General features: G+C 37.5%; 3 protein-coding genes across 13 annotated transcripts in view; all 3 read left to right on the top strand.

Moving 5' to 3' along the window:
- The first annotated feature begins 573 nt into the window (after positions 1 to 573).
- Positions 574 to 3,187, top strand: ndufs8b (NADH:ubiquinone oxidoreductase core subunit S8b). The gene is made up of 7 exons (XM_079839849.1): positions 574 to 625; positions 1,137 to 1,180; positions 1,260 to 1,325; positions 1,416 to 1,505; positions 2,117 to 2,289; positions 2,360 to 2,488; positions 2,779 to 3,187. Exons 2-7 carry the CDS (start codon positions 1,138 to 1,140, stop codon positions 2,908 to 2,910), a joined length of 633 nt encoding a protein of 210 aa, XP_079695975.1. The 5' UTR covers positions 574 to 625; position 1,137; the 3' UTR covers positions 2,911 to 3,187.
- A 1,958-nt stretch (positions 3,188 to 5,145) lies between these two features.
- On the top strand, positions 5,146 to 10,437 carry ran (RAN, member RAS oncogene family). Of its 2 annotated transcripts, none has more exons than XM_079839847.1 (7): positions 5,146 to 5,231; positions 5,826 to 5,902; positions 8,274 to 8,358; positions 8,491 to 8,616; positions 8,698 to 8,885; positions 9,301 to 9,471; positions 9,555 to 10,437. In XM_079839847.1, the coding sequence occupies exons 2-7, from the start codon at positions 5,870 to 5,872 to the stop codon at positions 9,597 to 9,599; spliced, it is 648 nt and encodes a 215-aa protein (XP_079695973.1). In that variant the 5' UTR covers positions 5,146 to 5,231; positions 5,826 to 5,869; the 3' UTR covers positions 9,600 to 10,437. The 2 variants fall into 2 exon arrangements, with proteins under 2 accessions (XP_079695973.1, XP_079695974.1); XM_079839848.1 differs by having other exon boundaries at positions 5,207 to 5,338.
- A 1,779-nt stretch (positions 10,438 to 12,216) lies between these two features.
- Positions 12,217 to 16,073, top strand: part of stx3b (syntaxin 3b) — a 48,269-nt gene continuing 44,412 nt past the window's right edge. For 9 of the 10 annotated variants that reach the window (XR_013818237.1, XR_013818238.1, XR_013818239.1 and 6 more), the window contains exon 1: positions 12,223 to 12,672. Coding sequence is in view for 5 of the 10 variants with exons in the window: in XM_079839844.1 (XP_079695970.1) it covers positions 12,643 to 12,672 (30 nt within the window). In the remaining 5 variants the exon portion in view is untranslated. Of the gene's footprint in view, positions 12,673 to 16,073 lie in introns of all 10 variants that reach the window. The other variant, XM_079839843.1, reaches the window with a different exon arrangement.

Below are 16,073 nucleotides of genomic sequence, written 5' to 3'. Positions count from 1 at the left end.
GAAACTTAAAATTCTTCTTCAAACCCCTAATAGATAACATTTTCACAATTCACCAGGTGTTACTGGCAAACTGGCCCAAGGTCAGTAACATCTTGGAGACATTTTGCAGGCAAAAGGTCCAGATCTGAGTTTATTGTCAATGAAGTGCAGCTCACACAAAAGTCACTTTCAAATCAAGCAGCTTTCTGTTGGTCTATGCTGCGAAATCATGACCAACTTGTTGTGAAATCTAGGTAACCGTTCGCCCCTTTCGCAAAATTCCAAGTTGTGTGGATTCCTATTGAAATGACTGGATTTCACCAGCTGAAAAACAGTAAAAGTATATATATATATATTCAATGTATTCTGCTTGGATTTATTGTGTGGACAGTTTTCAAAATGATTATTTGAAGAGGTTTTTAAAAAGCTGTATTGACCAATCAGAAGCACAATGACTGTAAAACAATAACGTTTAAAAAAGGTAAAATAAAATATACAATACAATGAACTTGAAAACACACTCAAAAGTAAATCGCTCTTGTCTGTCACGCGCAGGTTAAGAAACACCACGTGACCAACGGGCTCTCTGAAAGCGCATAGCGCGAGCAGTGCAAAGATCCTCTGACCGACCGACGGAAGCATCTCGGTGAGTTAAACACGCGACTACTATTAATATGTATATTTTCGAATAATTTGTAGGTCATCTTTACATGAAAGGAAAGTTACATTGTTTCAAGCTGTTTAACGCTAGACCATCACTTAAGCCAGCAGGATACTAGGGGGGTTAATGTGTAAAGGAATGGTAAAAATAAGTAACCTAAAAACAATAGATATAAAATAATATAAAACTGCTTGCTTTAGTCGGCATCTCTGCCTAAATATCAGCATGATAAATTAAATGGAATAAACCACACATATGACACAACTAACTCTAAACACAAGTGGATGTTGTGTTTACGAAAGGCATTTGTTAACAATAATTTACTTATGACAGAAGTTGTTCGCTAAGGTCTGACAGATTAGGAAAGGAGATTACCAGCAGGCTTATAACGCAAATCTGTTCATTTGGCATATAGCCCGTCTGTTTCAATCTCAGTATAAGTGATATATTTGCCATCATGATAGACATGAATATTTATGTCTCTTTCGCTGATTAGGATGAAGATGACATTGCGCATGATGTATTCCTCATGCCGCACAGGTGAGTATATGCTGTGATATGATGTAGCAGTCTGAAAATTATCATTTGACCAAGCAAAATTATGTTTAATTTCATTAAGGCACTTTCGCAGTCAGACTTGGTCCTGTCCGTGCCTTTAGCCTTACCGTCCACAGGGGAGGCTACAGTGAGATCATACACAACACACATATACATTTTCGCACCCTAAACAGTGGCCATACAGTGTCCTACAATACCTGTCTCTTTGTCTCTGTAGAATATGTGAATGCTGAGGAGTTGCCTACCGACATGAAGTCCATTACAGACCGTGCAGCACAAACACTGCTGTGGACCGAACTTTTCAGAGGTCTGGGTGTATAATGCGTAGAGTGCGCCTATTATGCTTTTTCAGATTTTGCCTTATGTGTAATGTGTATTGGAGTTATTGTCTCCTAAAAGAAAGAATTAATTCTGAACTGGTGAAACGAGTCGTCAGCAATTCCAGTCTCACTTACCAACCTACATTACAATGTAACAGCCTATGGTCTTCATTGACAAACGACATCTACTTTGACCCTCAAACACTGTTGTTGTAGCCGAGGCCTGGAAGAGTTTGGTTTGTGTTGTCGACACTGTATTCTGTGCTGCCAAAGCAAATCCATTTTGCATGTACTTCCAAAGGATGAGGACTTGTGCTGGAATTGATACAGTAAAACAGACGCCATTGTTACTGTTCACAGTGTATCAAATGCTGAGGGAGATCTGGAGCTGAAATTCAGATATGATATCTGACCAATCAGAGCAGAGTAGACCAGTCACAACAGACTGGATCATCTGACCAATCAGAGCAGAGTAGACCAATCACAACAGACTGGATCATCTGACCAATCAGAGCAGAGTAGACCAATCACAACAGACTGAGACATCTGATAAATAAGAATAATAAAATTAATATTATATTCTGTGTCTGTATGGCAGGTTTGGGCATGACCATGAGTTATTTGTTTAGAGAACCAGCTACTATCAATTACCCATTTGAGAAAGGCCCTCTCTCTCCCCGTTTCCGAGGCGAGCATGCGCTACGCAGGTATCCAAATGGAGAGGAGCGCTGTATCGCGTGCAAACTGTGTGAGGCTGTCTGTCCTGCCCAGGTACACACACACACACATGCATTTTTCTCCTGTACCGGGTGTGTGTTAGCAGTGCTTTCGTCTCCTGTAGGCCATCACTATAGAGGCAGAGACCCGTGCAGATGGCAGCAGAAGAACAACTCGTTATGACATTGACATGACCAAATGCATCTACTGTGGATTCTGCCAGGAAGCCTGTCCTGTGGACGCAATCGTAGAGGTACACACATATATTACACCGTGTCAGGCGCTGTGCAACTCAACATGACAAATTCCTGACATTAAACTGATGCCCTGTTTTATTTCTGACATGAAGGACAACGGTCGCTTTGTCTCGTTCAGTGTGCACAGCTTCTAGCTGTCCGGTGTAGACACGGTGTTACACTGAGAGATAGGATAGATGCAGTAGATATACTTAATTGACCACCGAGGGTCATTTAGTCCAAAACAGTTCATATTATACACCGATTCCATTAGTAATACAATAATTGTCCCTTTCTTTTTGTGCAGGGCCCTAATTTTGAGTATGCCACTGAGACTCATGAAGAGCTGCTGTATAATAAAGAGAAACTGCTGAATAATGGAGATCAATGGGAGGCGGAGATTGCTGCTAACATTCAGGCAGATTACCTGTACAGATGAATAAATAACAGCAACACAAACAATAGACGATGTCAGTTCATCAACTACCTGCAACTAAAAATGACACTTTGTATAGAACCACAAAAAGTATGAATATATTTGCTGTCTAAACGCACAAAACATAATGCACAATGAATGTTCATCTGTCTGTTCATTTTAAAGCAGTGCATTCAAACACAATAGGTTCTCAGGGGCACATGTTACGCACAGTTGTATGTGAATGTTTACAGGAAATGCACATATTTGTTTATTCTCTGACAAAGTGATTAAATGATATAAATAACAAACAAAATATGGTGTATTTCTTTTCTTAACATGATGCTAATGATTGAACTATTAACCACATTCACATAACAAATGTCATTGCTGTCGAGCTATTTTTACTTAAGTTGTCCAGTATTTATATTTTATTCAAACTTATTTTAAAACTGCACATATAGTACATCCCATAATAGTCTTAACATAGTGTATTATAATATCATTCAGTACATTAAAATTTACTAGACTATATTATCAGGGGAGGGGCACATATTACGCACAGTTGTATGTGAATGTTCATGGGAAATTCACATTTGTTTATTCTCTGATAAAGTGATTTAATGATATAAATAAAATAAACCAAATATGTTGTATTTCTTTTCTTAACATAATGCTACTAATTTAACTATTTATTAAATAGTTATTGTTATTGTCAGCTATTTTTACTTTACATATTATTTACATACTGTTTATATATTTTCACACAATATATTTATTCTGGTCTTTCACTGACATTATTGTTCATGTCACATGTGCATATTAAACTTATTCTAATTCTCATGCTCCAGTCAAATGTATCTTCGATGTCCCGCAGTGTCAATGCCTTTCAGAGATTATGTATTGTGTTGTATAAGAGGCACACATATTACAATTATGTGTGTCGTGTTTGTGACTGAAGTATTTAATTAAATCAGTCATATCATATGATATGTTTTAATGTTTCCATGAAATCAAAATTGAAAATTATTTTTTTCTCATGGAATATTGCAGTATTTATTATACGTTTTCTACCTGTGTAATCTTTAATCAAAATACACCCCCCCCCCCCCCCCCCCTTTCTTAGATGCGTTTGACCCTTGTTAGGCACAGTTAGGCCTTCAACACACATCTGGCTTTATAGTATGCAAACTATTTCAACAATTACTTTCGTATAGGATAAACACAATATTTCTAAAATATATAACTTCCTAGTTCCCTTCCTTTCTTCCCTAAATGTCCTACAATTTATTAAAATATGTTATACATTTTATTTGCAAATCTGACTTTATTCTTGAAAAATAATGCATTATTAAATCTTGTATGTCCTAACCGCAGTCTTGTATACATTTCTACTTTTACTCTAACTTTAATTTTTTGTTGTTGTTGTTTTGTATTTTTTTCTTCCTTTATTATCTCAATCCTATATCTTTTTGTCAAGGTCAAAGTAATATTTATTGTCTCCCTTAGGAGAAATTTGTTTTAGATTATAGAACTGTTGCAAAGTCAACACACAACACATTTAACATACAAGATTAACAACCATTCTAATCCTATAATCCTGCATCATAAAAAAATATTAAGAAAAAAAAACACAACACAACCCTCAGTTCCCTTTTGTGCCAGTTATTGCAGTTTTTTAACATCCTGCTGGAATTTATCATTAATTAATTTAACAGATAATAGGATAAATGAGTATATGTATGCCTGCATAATGCATATCTTTTGCCAGTGTTGCTCGTAGCCTAATTATTGATTTACCTTCATTCTTTCCAAGGGAAATCTCTATTTACTTATATTTGCTATATCTCTATTTGCTTATATATCAGCTATTTCATTTTCTTTAACACCTATGTGCTGGAATCCAACAGAATTAGAAATCTATTTGTAATTACCATCTTCTCTGATAAAGTTTTTACTGGCGCGAGGGCGGGACAACCTGTCACTCACATGAGATCGACCAATAGCAATCCACTTGTACTTACTACAGAGTCAAACGACGTCCAGCTCCTCCTCTCTGGACGTCTATGGACAATACCATAGCCCTCTATTTTTTCTCCTTCCAGTAGCCGTTTCACTCGGATATACGTCTCAATGTTTGAGAAAAGGCTATCACAACTTTCGTCTCATGCTGACTGTAAGATTTCAGAGCGGTGAGAGTTCGTTGCGCTCTACCGCCACCAGGTGGCGCAGTTGTCTCGCGGCAATAGAGGGTCACGTGGTAGGGGCGGAAGCGTTTATGTGAGCCATGCTGAATCCCGCGCGGGCGCAGCCATTTGCTCTCTTCCTCGATCACTTCAACACCGGTGAGTGCGGAACGACCTGCTCGTCTCATCACAAACTTATTTCACGGAGACGCTTTGTTTTCTGCTAAAAGCAGAACACCCCTGAAAGTCTTTACACTTTTGCTAAGGTAGTCTTCAGTCGATTAGATCGCGTTTATTCGCCGCTGATAAGGAGTTGTGAGTGTTTCATCATGGCTCATCTGTGTCGTAGCGCCATCGTGAGTTGTTTGTAGCGCGCGATGCTGGCGGGCTCGCGTGAACAACGCTCGCTTTGTTCCGCTCTTTTGTCAAATTCGCCATTTTTCGTTTAATAATCACCATCTTTAATGCACTATATGTGAATTTCCAAATTGATGGGCCTGTTTGAGGCCTTCAGGCTGCGACCGAAGTTCAGGCTCCGGTAGCCGCGGCCTCGTGTGTTCGCGCGCATCCTTTTATTTAGACGCGGTAGTTGTTCATCAACGCAGTTGTTTGTTTTTGTTTTTTTGGGCTATTTGGGTTTTAATATGTGTGTGGGAGGGTTGTTTTCAGTAGTTTTGTGTAACTGTGTCATGTATTTGCGCTTGTTGCGGCCTTTGTGTGATGTGACTAACCGTCCCGCCATCTCTCCCGCAGAGTGACTGCAGCACAAAGACCAACACACACACACACCAACAGCCATGGCAGAGAACGAGCCGCAAGTTCAGTTTAAGGTAAGGCACCTCTAAAACTACCACAGACTACAATAACGAATTAAAGAACGGACTTGAGTGTTTACTTGTTAGGACGATGAGTTGCTGAACTGTTTGGAAGTAAATTAGGAGGCTTGTACCTGATAACGAGTGCAGAGATAAGCGCCTCGAGTCACTGAATGATGGTGCACTAATCAGGAAAACGGTTCATTTATTGTACTTTTTAAAAATTTAAAGTAGGTTAATTTATAGGAGAAAGCAAGGAAAAGGTGTATCTGATAATCGGTTAACCTATTTAATCACAGTTCACCCATCTTATTAACGTTACATACGGTGTACCAAACAGCTTTGTGTATGAAGATTGTATCCGATTGTAACTGATAGAAAATGAGAAGCCACAATTTAACTTTTTTTTTTAAACCACCAGGCAACTATTGTACATATTAGGTTTATAAACAAAAGAGAACTTTTTAATACTTTTAAATCTACCATGTCCTAATTAGTGCTGTTAAATGAGATCACGTCCAAAATAAGTTTGTTTACATAACGTGTGTACTGTGTATAATGTGTTTATAAACACAGGCATGCATGTATATCTTTAAGAACATAATATTTATATTTAAAATATCAATCATTATATGTACTATACATGATATGAATGTTTATAAGTATATACATGCAACTATTCCTTATGTGTGTATGGATAGATAGATAGATAGATAGATAGATAGATAGATAGATAGATAGATAGATAGATAGATAGATATATGTGTATTCAAATATACAGTACACGCACAAATATTTAAACAAGCTTTTATTTTGGATGTGATTTAATCGTTTGATGACCCTTCTAATTAATCCTTTACTTTATTCAATATGGGGCTCTGGATTGTCATTAAAATGACCACTGATATCTTTACTTGTATTGTGGACATGATGTATGCCACAGTTTATTATTGGATAATTAACATCAACCTAAGTAATTTTTTTGTGAAGTTTGTTATTCACACACTTTTAAACAGCATAACCCTATTTACAGAAGATGATCCAGATTAAAACGAGCAAAAACAGTGGATTTGCCTAAAAGACCATAACTAGTTGCGCAAAAAAAAGCGTATATGTCTAAAGATCTTAATATAATATATTTAGGAAAGATCCAATAATGTAATCACACACCTCTAAAACAATGTTAAGTTTAAAATAGGGGTCCATTCTATGTACTTCACTTAATACATCTGAGATTTGTCAGATGCCAGATCTTCTAATCGTGATGACTGGTCTCTGGCTAATCTGGTTCAAGTGATTTTTGTGGATTTGATTAAAATGTCAGGATGAAGTTGTCTATGATTACTGTGCTCTTTAGAAAGGGCAGATGTATCTGCTCGTATCCATGATCAGCAATGCAGTGATTGGTTGGTGGCAAGTCCGCAATGTCATGACATATAATTAAAAAAAATCATCAAACAAGTGACAAACTTGAATTTCTGGACCTGTCAAGCGATAGATTTAGATGCATGTAGATGTAGTTGCATAGGCTTTTCATTTTTATTTCACTTTTTTAATTAGCAATTAGTTTAATTTTGTCTGTGAAGCAAATGTTACTTGCCCACATTGAAGTTTCTTAAGTCAATAAAATTTTTGTAATGGCACTTAACAGCATTTTTGTTAAGTTACCTGCATCTCCTGCGCTGCATCAAGATACTTCCATAATAGCTGCAAATTAATGCACATCTTTAACTGCATGTAAGACTACAAAAACTGGTGGTTTATATTATATTTTCAAATAAATGAAAATTATCTTAAATCTTTATTGTGCCTGGTTCTTTAGTCTTTTAAGAAAGTAGCAGTGGCTGGGACAGACTTTTAGTATCACATCCGCTTAAAAAGATTCAATCTAATCCAGTTTGAGTTTACGGACCTGTTGCTATGACAGCAACTCCAGGATGAGCTTCAAAGAACCAAACAATCCTGGATCATGTCAAGTCATCAACCGTAAAATCCAGATAGCTGAGAAATCCATGTATGAAGAATGGACCCCTGATCCAGTTATTGTGGTCATGTGTCTGTTTACACCAGCCACTTAATGTTTACATGAAATCAAGGCCATGGATATCCAATTATAGTTGACCTCTTTGAATAAAAAGCATCAATGCCTTAGGGCACTGTATGGCCTTTTGCTGTAACTTAAATATTTGTCATGCTGTAGGATTAAGTGCCAAGATTCTGTGTTTTTCAATTAAGGTTGCAAAAGTATTTTATTAAACTTGAATCATCTGTAATAGTTTTATATAGTATGTCTCCCTGCTGCCACTGTTTTGTCATGTCAAAATCTTTAGTGCCAGACAGTTGTTTTGGAAGTGTCAGTCTCTCATGCAAACTTTCCCGTCCACAGCTGGTTCTGGTAGGAGATGGAGGAACGGGGAAGACCACCTTTGTGAAGAGACACTTGACTGGGGAGTTTGAAAAGAAATATGTTGGTAAGTCTTTTGAAGCCTTTGCACGTTTCATTCATGTGGCATCTCGACGCAACTATTTTGGAGGAATGTGTGGCTTTGGTGTGACGGTCACAGCGATGTGCAGCTCTTAAATGTTTCTTTGTGTCATCTTAGCCACACTTGGAGTTGAGGTACATCCCCTGGTCTTCCACACCAACAGAGGAGCCATCAAATATAATGTATGGGACACAGCCGGACAAGAGAAGTTCGGAGGCCTGAGAGATGGATATTACATCCAGGGTATGCTGCGGTTTACCATATGTACACTTTTAGTCCTTGCTGTGCAGCAGTGGTTTAACGTGTGTCTGTCTCTCTCTACAGCTCAGTGTGCAATCATCATGTTTGATGTAACTTCTCGAGTGACCTATAAAAACGTGCCCAACTGGCATCGTGACTTGGTGCGTGTGTGCGAGAACATTCCCATAGTGCTGTGCGGTAACAAAGTGGACATCAAGGACAGGAAGGTCAAAGCAAAGAGTATTGTGTTCCATCGTAAGAAGAATCTACAGGTACAGTGCACCTTTTGAACTCAAGTTGGCATGAAATAAGCCCTCTGTATTGTAAACACATCATCCATGCCTGTTTTTATTAGCGCTTGTAATGTTTAATTACAATTTCATAACTGGGTCTTCCATTGAAAATGAGACTTCTCTCTGGTGACGCATGCAGGGTTTCTCCAATCATTTAGTCGCTTAAACCAGCCTTTTTCTGCAAGCTCATCTGCCTCCATTTTGAGTGCAACGTATCAATTCAACCAAATCCCTTGCCTACACCCCCCACCCCATATAATCTGTTTTACTCAGATGTGTCAATACTGAAGAAAAGCTTGTCTGTACTTTAAAATGGTCATCCTCTTAATTCTCCCGTGGTCAATAGTGCTGTCAGGCTTTTATAGACATTAATGTGATTCTCTCTCTTTCTCAGTACTATGACATCTCTGCCAAGAGTAATTATAACTTTGAGAAGCCCTTCCTGTGGCTTGCACGGAAGCTGATTGGGGATCCTAATCTGGAGTTTGTTGAGATGCCAGCCCTTGCACCACCTGAAATTGCTATGGACCCATCACTTGCTGCACAATATGAGCATGACTTGAAAGTAAGTGTACATGCATGTGGCCAGTCCGTTATATCTGCTCCCGAAAAGGTCTGTTTAATCTGTAATTGTTCCTTCTCTTTTAGGTCGCATCAGAAACAGCTCTCCCAGATGAAGACGACGACCTTTAACCTGTTAGCCTCTGACCTCCTTTTGGCAATCACCGGGATTTCCTGGTGATGGTTCCTCTCCCTGCCCCTTTTACTGTAAACCCCCAGCGCAGAATATTTTTATTTTTCAATTTTTGGGTTGTTTTGTGTTTTGAATTTGAGTAAATTTGTGTGGTTCATTTCATTGTAGACATGCCTAACTGTTGCCACCAGACAGACACACACATGCAGACATGCCTACACTGACACACTCACTCATTCGAAGGTGTGAGCGCAGGTCGAGTGTCCCAGTGCTTACTTCTCTATGTAAAGCTCTAAGCACTTAGAGGAATTCTTGGAATAAAAACATTCTCGATATAACAATCCTTGCTTGGTCTTTTCTTACGAACAAATTATGTTAATGCAAATTATGAAGTTCTTGTAAACGATTTTGTTGACCAACAACATTGTCAGTCCTTTGTTTTACATGTAAAGCATTTTTTTTTTTTTTTTTTTCAGGCTTTGTATACATGGCTCAGGAAATTTCTCTGGGTTAGTTCAGACAAGGGTGCATCAATGCTCGGAAGGTCTAAAATGACAAGTTACTGGTCACTGGTTGTGACGTTTAAATGCTGTGGAGTTTGCAGTCCAAGATTGGTCCGTTATGTCAAAATACAACTGTATTTAGTTTAAGGTCTGATGTGGTTTAAAACCAATATGGGTGAGCCTTTCAAGCCTTTTCATTTTAATATCAGTTGCTATTGTAAAGAAATTATGGGATTTCCTTGAAACAATGTAAGAAGTTTGTCATTTTGATGTCGCTATTGGAATAGTTACTAGTATTTAAATGAATACTATGCCAATAAACATGAAATGGACACTAGTCTTTATTGAAAAAGTTACTGTTGCAGTTCAAAAATGGAGCATGAAAAGGATTTAAAGGAAGTTTTCAGCAAATGTTCAAAGAAAAAAGTTCAACCTTACAATGCAATGTTCATTGAAAATTACGAAATCATACAAATGATTTGATATTGCATTTAATGTTAAAATTATGGCTTTATTTTTTTATATTGGTATATATAATCAGTAAGGTTGTCAGACCTCTTAGATGGGATGGGCCAAAATCCATTTAGGCTGCTTTTTTTTTTTTTGATGAAAAACATTTGTTACCTTCCTCTTAGGTGAATTTAATATCAGATATGTTCATCATGGCATTTGTGTGGATTCCATGCTAAATCTGTTATATAAGAAATTGTATATGTATAATGTTTTTTATTTCAAACATCGAGTAGTATAATATAAAATATTGCCAGGCTGGAGGTAATTTATATCTGTTGACGTGACCCTGGTAAGCAGTTTCTGACACAATAGTCCAATAATCATTTGCTACTGTAAAGCTATGAGATTCTCCTTCGAACAGTGTAAGAGGTTTGTCTTTTTGTTTTTGACCATGGCGTAGTAAAATAATCAGAATTTTCGACTCGAAACAGAAGTTAACAACAAAAACTGTATTATAAAAAGTAGACAGAGAGGCGGTAAAATAAACTAAAAATAAAACAAAACATTGAGCCAGGGGCAACATATAAAATAAATTCTTAAGGATTCTATAACATTTTCTTAAAGGACTTTAAAGCTTTGACATTGCTGGTAGAATAGACAGTACCCAAATAACATTTCAAGTCTTTGCGAAAAAATAACAAAAATGGGCACTAGCTGCATGTGGTACGTTCACCGTGGTACATTTCCAGAGTGATTACTTAACAATTCCTCCGTAATACGTAATACTACGATTTAGCCACCAGAGAGCAGAAAATACTAACTTATGCTCCTCGTGTCAGTCTTTGGGGACTTTGTAGGTTCACAAACTATCACAAGGAAGGGTTTAGTGAAACACAACGTTCAACAGCGTCATTCATACACACATTCCGTCGCGTTTCGGTATAAACGGTTTGATCCACTTTTGACGAGATGATCAGACGCCCGTGCTGTGCTCATGTGTGATTGCGCTTCCTCATCCGCTTAGTGTTGTTGACAGAGGAGAGAGGGTTAATGAATGTCAGCTCTCGTGCTGAATGTGTGGTGGATTGAGCTATACCCAATGATCTTTGACTCCATCCCATGCACAGTAACGGGAAAAGGTCTTGACATGAAAAGTATCCTTACAGTATATATTAGAACAGGGGTTTTCAATCTTTTAGATGTCATTGACCACCAAATATGATCATCTTGGTGTGAGGCCCCCCATCCTAAATGTTAAAAGGAAGGTATATATTTTCATGTATAAAATAATGATGGATGCCCTTTTAGAGCTTCAAACTCGTGAGCCACGTTCACTGCCATAAAGCTATAGGATTTGCCAGGACATTTTTTAAATATATTTCCGATTGTTTTCGCCTGAAAGAAGAATGTCATGTACACCTAGGATGGCTTGAGGGTGAATCATGGGGTGATTTTTATTTTTGGGTGAACTATCCCTTTCATAGTCTAGGCTACTCTAGTAAATCTTGACTAGACCACATACGTTGATCTTCAATTACTTGACATACTTGAGCATCAGTTGAATTCTTATCAACAAATGGGAATACTTACTAGTAGAACTTATAAATAGCACTGGTTAGTTTCGAGGAACAAATGTGTCCTGAGTTGCACGCACACAGGTGTCCGCGGGCGCGCGCAGGGCGTGACCGCGGCCAGTAGCCGAGCAGCGGGTATAGGTGAGACACAGAGAGCATGCGTGAGACAACAGCTCTTTCAGACCGATTATAACGAGAAAAGAGAGGGAGAGGGAGGAAGACAGATTAAGCAGACCGAACACAACTGTTGTTTTAATCCTCTGAGCGGATAGATTTAGAGGAAAAAAACTACTGGTTTGGAGAAGAGCAGCCATATTGCATGGACCTTTGGTGGAATAACAAGACTCACCGGAGAAGGAATAGTCGGAGTTCAGGAGGAAACATCCAGACTTCTGACGACCCGCTCAGTAGCCACTGCTACAACACACTTTTCTGTCTGATTTGACTTTGTCCTATTTATTATTTTTTTATTTTTATTTTTTTTTAGATAGTGTTAACCAAAATATTGAAAGATGAAGGACCGACTGGAACAACTAAAGGCGGTAAGCGTGTGCTTAAATATTTCTCGTGAAGTAAACGCGACATGAACGAACTCGAATTCATACCGCAAGTGTATGGGAATTACATTACATAATGGAGTTTGTCTAAAACCTCCATGTCACATTCAGTAGAGGAGACACAGTATGAATAAGGAACATTTGTAACTTTTGTACTTAAGATTGTAACTGTTACACCAAAGAGGAATGATACAGACGTTTAATAGAGTGTGTGGATGAATTATCCAACAAGTCCTCACCAAAGGAAGCATAAGTCATATTAGATATAGTAAGGAATGGATAGAGGAGGGCAGACGATGTTGGACAGCTGATGTGGTCACCTGACTCATGGAGGGGGTCACAGGCCTCTGGAAAGATGGGGGATGGGGTGAGGGAGATGATGCTGATCTTCACATACTTATTGAAAAATAAAAATAGACCGAGCTTGCCTTCCAATCTGTAGCATACTTACCAAAAAGTAACATTTTTACCATGTTTTTTGGATGTGTACCCTGATTACTCGTGCACCATGGTACTACCATAGTTTTGTTCTGACAAATTCTTTGCTTTTTGGACATTTACCTTGATGCTAACATAGGTTTACATGTGTTTAAGTAATAATTTTTTTTCAGACATACCCAATACTACCATGTTTTATGTATATATATATATTTATAAACAATGCGATTAACAGCATAGCCCAATCACCAAAACATACAAAATATCCAGATGTGCCGATCCAGATGCAATGACAGGGCTCAATGCTAAGGGCCAGTGGTTCAAATTTTTGGCCCCACCCAAAAAATATAAATACATACATAAAAAATAAATAAATAAAAGCTGATGTTTTGACCCATGTAACATTGTATTCTAATAAATAAGCCGCTACAATTTTAGATATGTGAAATTTCACATTTCACAATTGATTCCAATTTCCATACCACAGTAAATACTAGCTTAACTAATATAAAGTTCAAACATTATTGAAGCGAGATAAAATAAACAAATAAACAGATTACAATCAACAGCTCAAATAAATACAACAGAACAAAGATACAAATTAAAGGAATAATAGGCTGCTGTCACTTTAAGACTGAATGCACAGATCCAATATACTATTACACCAGAGCCAGAGCCATTGAAAAGCAACAGCTCTGACACATGCGTTTTTTTCTTGTCTCTTTACATCAGTTAAGACAACTGACAGTGTGTATGTGAATGAATACTCGTGACATTTGGACATACTTTTTTGTGTGTATTTTTCCATTGAAGTGCAAGAAGACGTGAAAGAGAACTCGATTCAGTACACAGAAAACAGCTCGGGAGTACAGAATTGAGTTCTCTTTCACGTCTTCTTGCGCTTGAATCTGAATATTTAAAAATAGCTTGAATGTTTAAATCGACAAGACTTAAAAACACATGCAAATGATAAACCTTTCGTGACAAAAGGGCATCAACTGTCCCGAGCATCTTTCACCCTGGCCCTGGGCTATCGGACTATCGGGCAGGCCTTATTGTTGAACCCTCAATGAAAGAAGAGAAAATATCTGCACACAAAAATGTAGGCAAAAGCTCACTTCACATACATTTTATTCTATTGAACTGAAGCCACCAAAAAAAGTACAAGAGTGTAAAGAAGTGTCTAGCACAAACCGTCTTGACCCTTTATCAGTGCCATACAATTCCTAATCTCGAACTTTAAACACTTTACGTACTTTTGAAAATCGAGCGTTTAGTAGATCCTGATAAGCGCTCATTGGGAGAGTTGCAAACACGACGGCTTTCTTCTTCCATGAGGGGGTTTGTCGTCACGGCAGCTTTGTTTCCAGGTGGACCTTTAAAGTACGCAACATGCACGTCTCCTGGAAATCCTGTAGAATTCAACCAATCAGATAACGACTTCAAAACTGTTGACTTTCCAAATTGATGTGCCATATGCATCAGATGTTCAGCCAACAGTCCGTGGGTGTGACTTCTGAGGCTATACAATTCCAAGCTACAACTGCCTTCCTTTAAATTTATAGACATTACCCTAATCCTACTAATATACAGATATACAACAAAAGTTATATTAATATAAAGGATGTAATTTATATACATTCATTACCTTACATTCTCCTCATAAATCTAATCATATAATCCGATACAACTATTGTTACAATATAACATTTTTGATATGTACCATGTTTTTAAATAATATAAACCCCAATACTACCATGTTTTATTTTTGCATGTATCAAAGTGCTCCTGTTTTTTGACAGTTTTTATGATGGTACTACTAACATGTTTTTTTTGTCCTGCATCATGGGCGTCGGAACCTTTACGATCAATGATATTGGACCCACTCACTTTAACGGTCTCTAATTCGGCACATGTCCGTTTACCTACCCCTAACCGATAAACACTTATTATTAAATACATGTTAGATGCTTTATTTCCACTTTTCTAATATTTTCTTAATTTTTATTGAAAATAAATGCCTTTCCGATCTGATATGTGATGGGAAAAGGGAGTAGAGTGAGTTCGGCAAAAGGCGGATTCGAACCTTGGGTCGATTTGCGTCAACTTTATGCCATGCGTCTTACCCCTACACTATTTCCGCTCTTAATAATACAGTGATTTGCCTTGTCCAACCAGACGTTTAGCAAACAAGACGTTATATTTGTACTTAATGTAAATGGCATCTACTCCAGTAAAATTGTTCTGAGAGAGGACCCACCCACATTTTTTTTGCTTCCGACGCCCATGTCCTGCATACTATACTTTTTTTTAGATATGCTAGAGCTGCACGATTAATCATTAAAAGATTGCGATATTGATTCTAACACTAACGCAATCTCATTCCTAAATGTCAATTATTTGCCTGTGTATATTAAACCATTTACAAGTACAATCACAGCAAACATTCAAATTATATTCTTGGTTGTATTTTCCTGTCAAAACAACGGAGCTCATTTGGAATTATTCAGCTTTTAAAGTCCTCATGAAATCAAAATCGATCTTATTTACTTTGTTAGCACACATTACAGGTAGAGATGCTCCGATCAGCATTTTCATGATCATGATCTGCCGATTGCCGAATGTCGAAAATCGATCACAGAATGGCAGGGGAATGGCAATCTTTTATCTATAATCTTGCAGAGTTTGCACCAAATGAAACTAAACTCTAAATTAACGGAGTCAAGATCTTGAAGAACCACCAAGTGTTTATTTTAAAAAATGAGATAACTTAAGGCTACTGTAGGCCATCTTTCCCAAATAAATGTATATAATAAATGTATATAATTATCTCACCTAAATATTTGATCATGCAGTGCATTTAAAAAAAAAAAAAAAAATTTTCAGGTAGGTCTAACATTAGTATTGAGGTAAGAAATACTAAAGACATTTAATAAGAAATCAAATGT

The sequence above is a fragment of the Gobio gobio genome (assembly GCF_949357685.1).
Source record: "Gobio gobio genome assembly, chromosome: 16".
NCBI classification, from domain to species: Eukaryota; Metazoa; Chordata; class Actinopteri; order Cypriniformes; family Gobionidae; genus Gobio; species Gobio gobio.
This window is presented reverse-complemented; position numbering and strand designations above follow the sequence as displayed.

What these genes read in the sequence shown, in the direction of transcription:
- ran (XM_079839847.1), top strand. Translation starts at nt 5,870, where the DNA reads ATGGCAGAGAACGAGCCGCAAGTTCAGTTTAAG. An exon ending in GTTTGAAAAGAAATATGTTG is followed by an intron (nt 8,359 to 8,490) that starts GTAAGTCTTTTG and finishes GTGTCATCTTAG; the next exon opens with CCACACTTGGAGTTGAGGTA. An exon ending in AATATGAGCATGACTTGAAA is followed by an intron (nt 9,472 to 9,554) that starts GTAAGTGTACAT and finishes CTTCTCTTTTAG; the next exon opens with GTCGCATCAGAAACAGCTCT.
- ndufs8b (XM_079839849.1), top strand. Translation starts at nt 1,138, where the DNA reads ATGAAGATGACATTGCGCATGATGTATTCCTCATGCCGCACAG. An exon ending in GTATTCCTCATGCCGCACAG is followed by an intron (nt 1,181 to 1,259) that starts GTGAGTATATGC and finishes AATTTCATTAAG; the next exon opens with GCACTTTCGCAGTCAGACTT. An exon ending in AGGCTGTCTGTCCTGCCCAG is followed by an intron (nt 2,290 to 2,359) that starts GTACACACACAC and finishes CGTCTCCTGTAG; the next exon opens with GCCATCACTATAGAGGCAGA.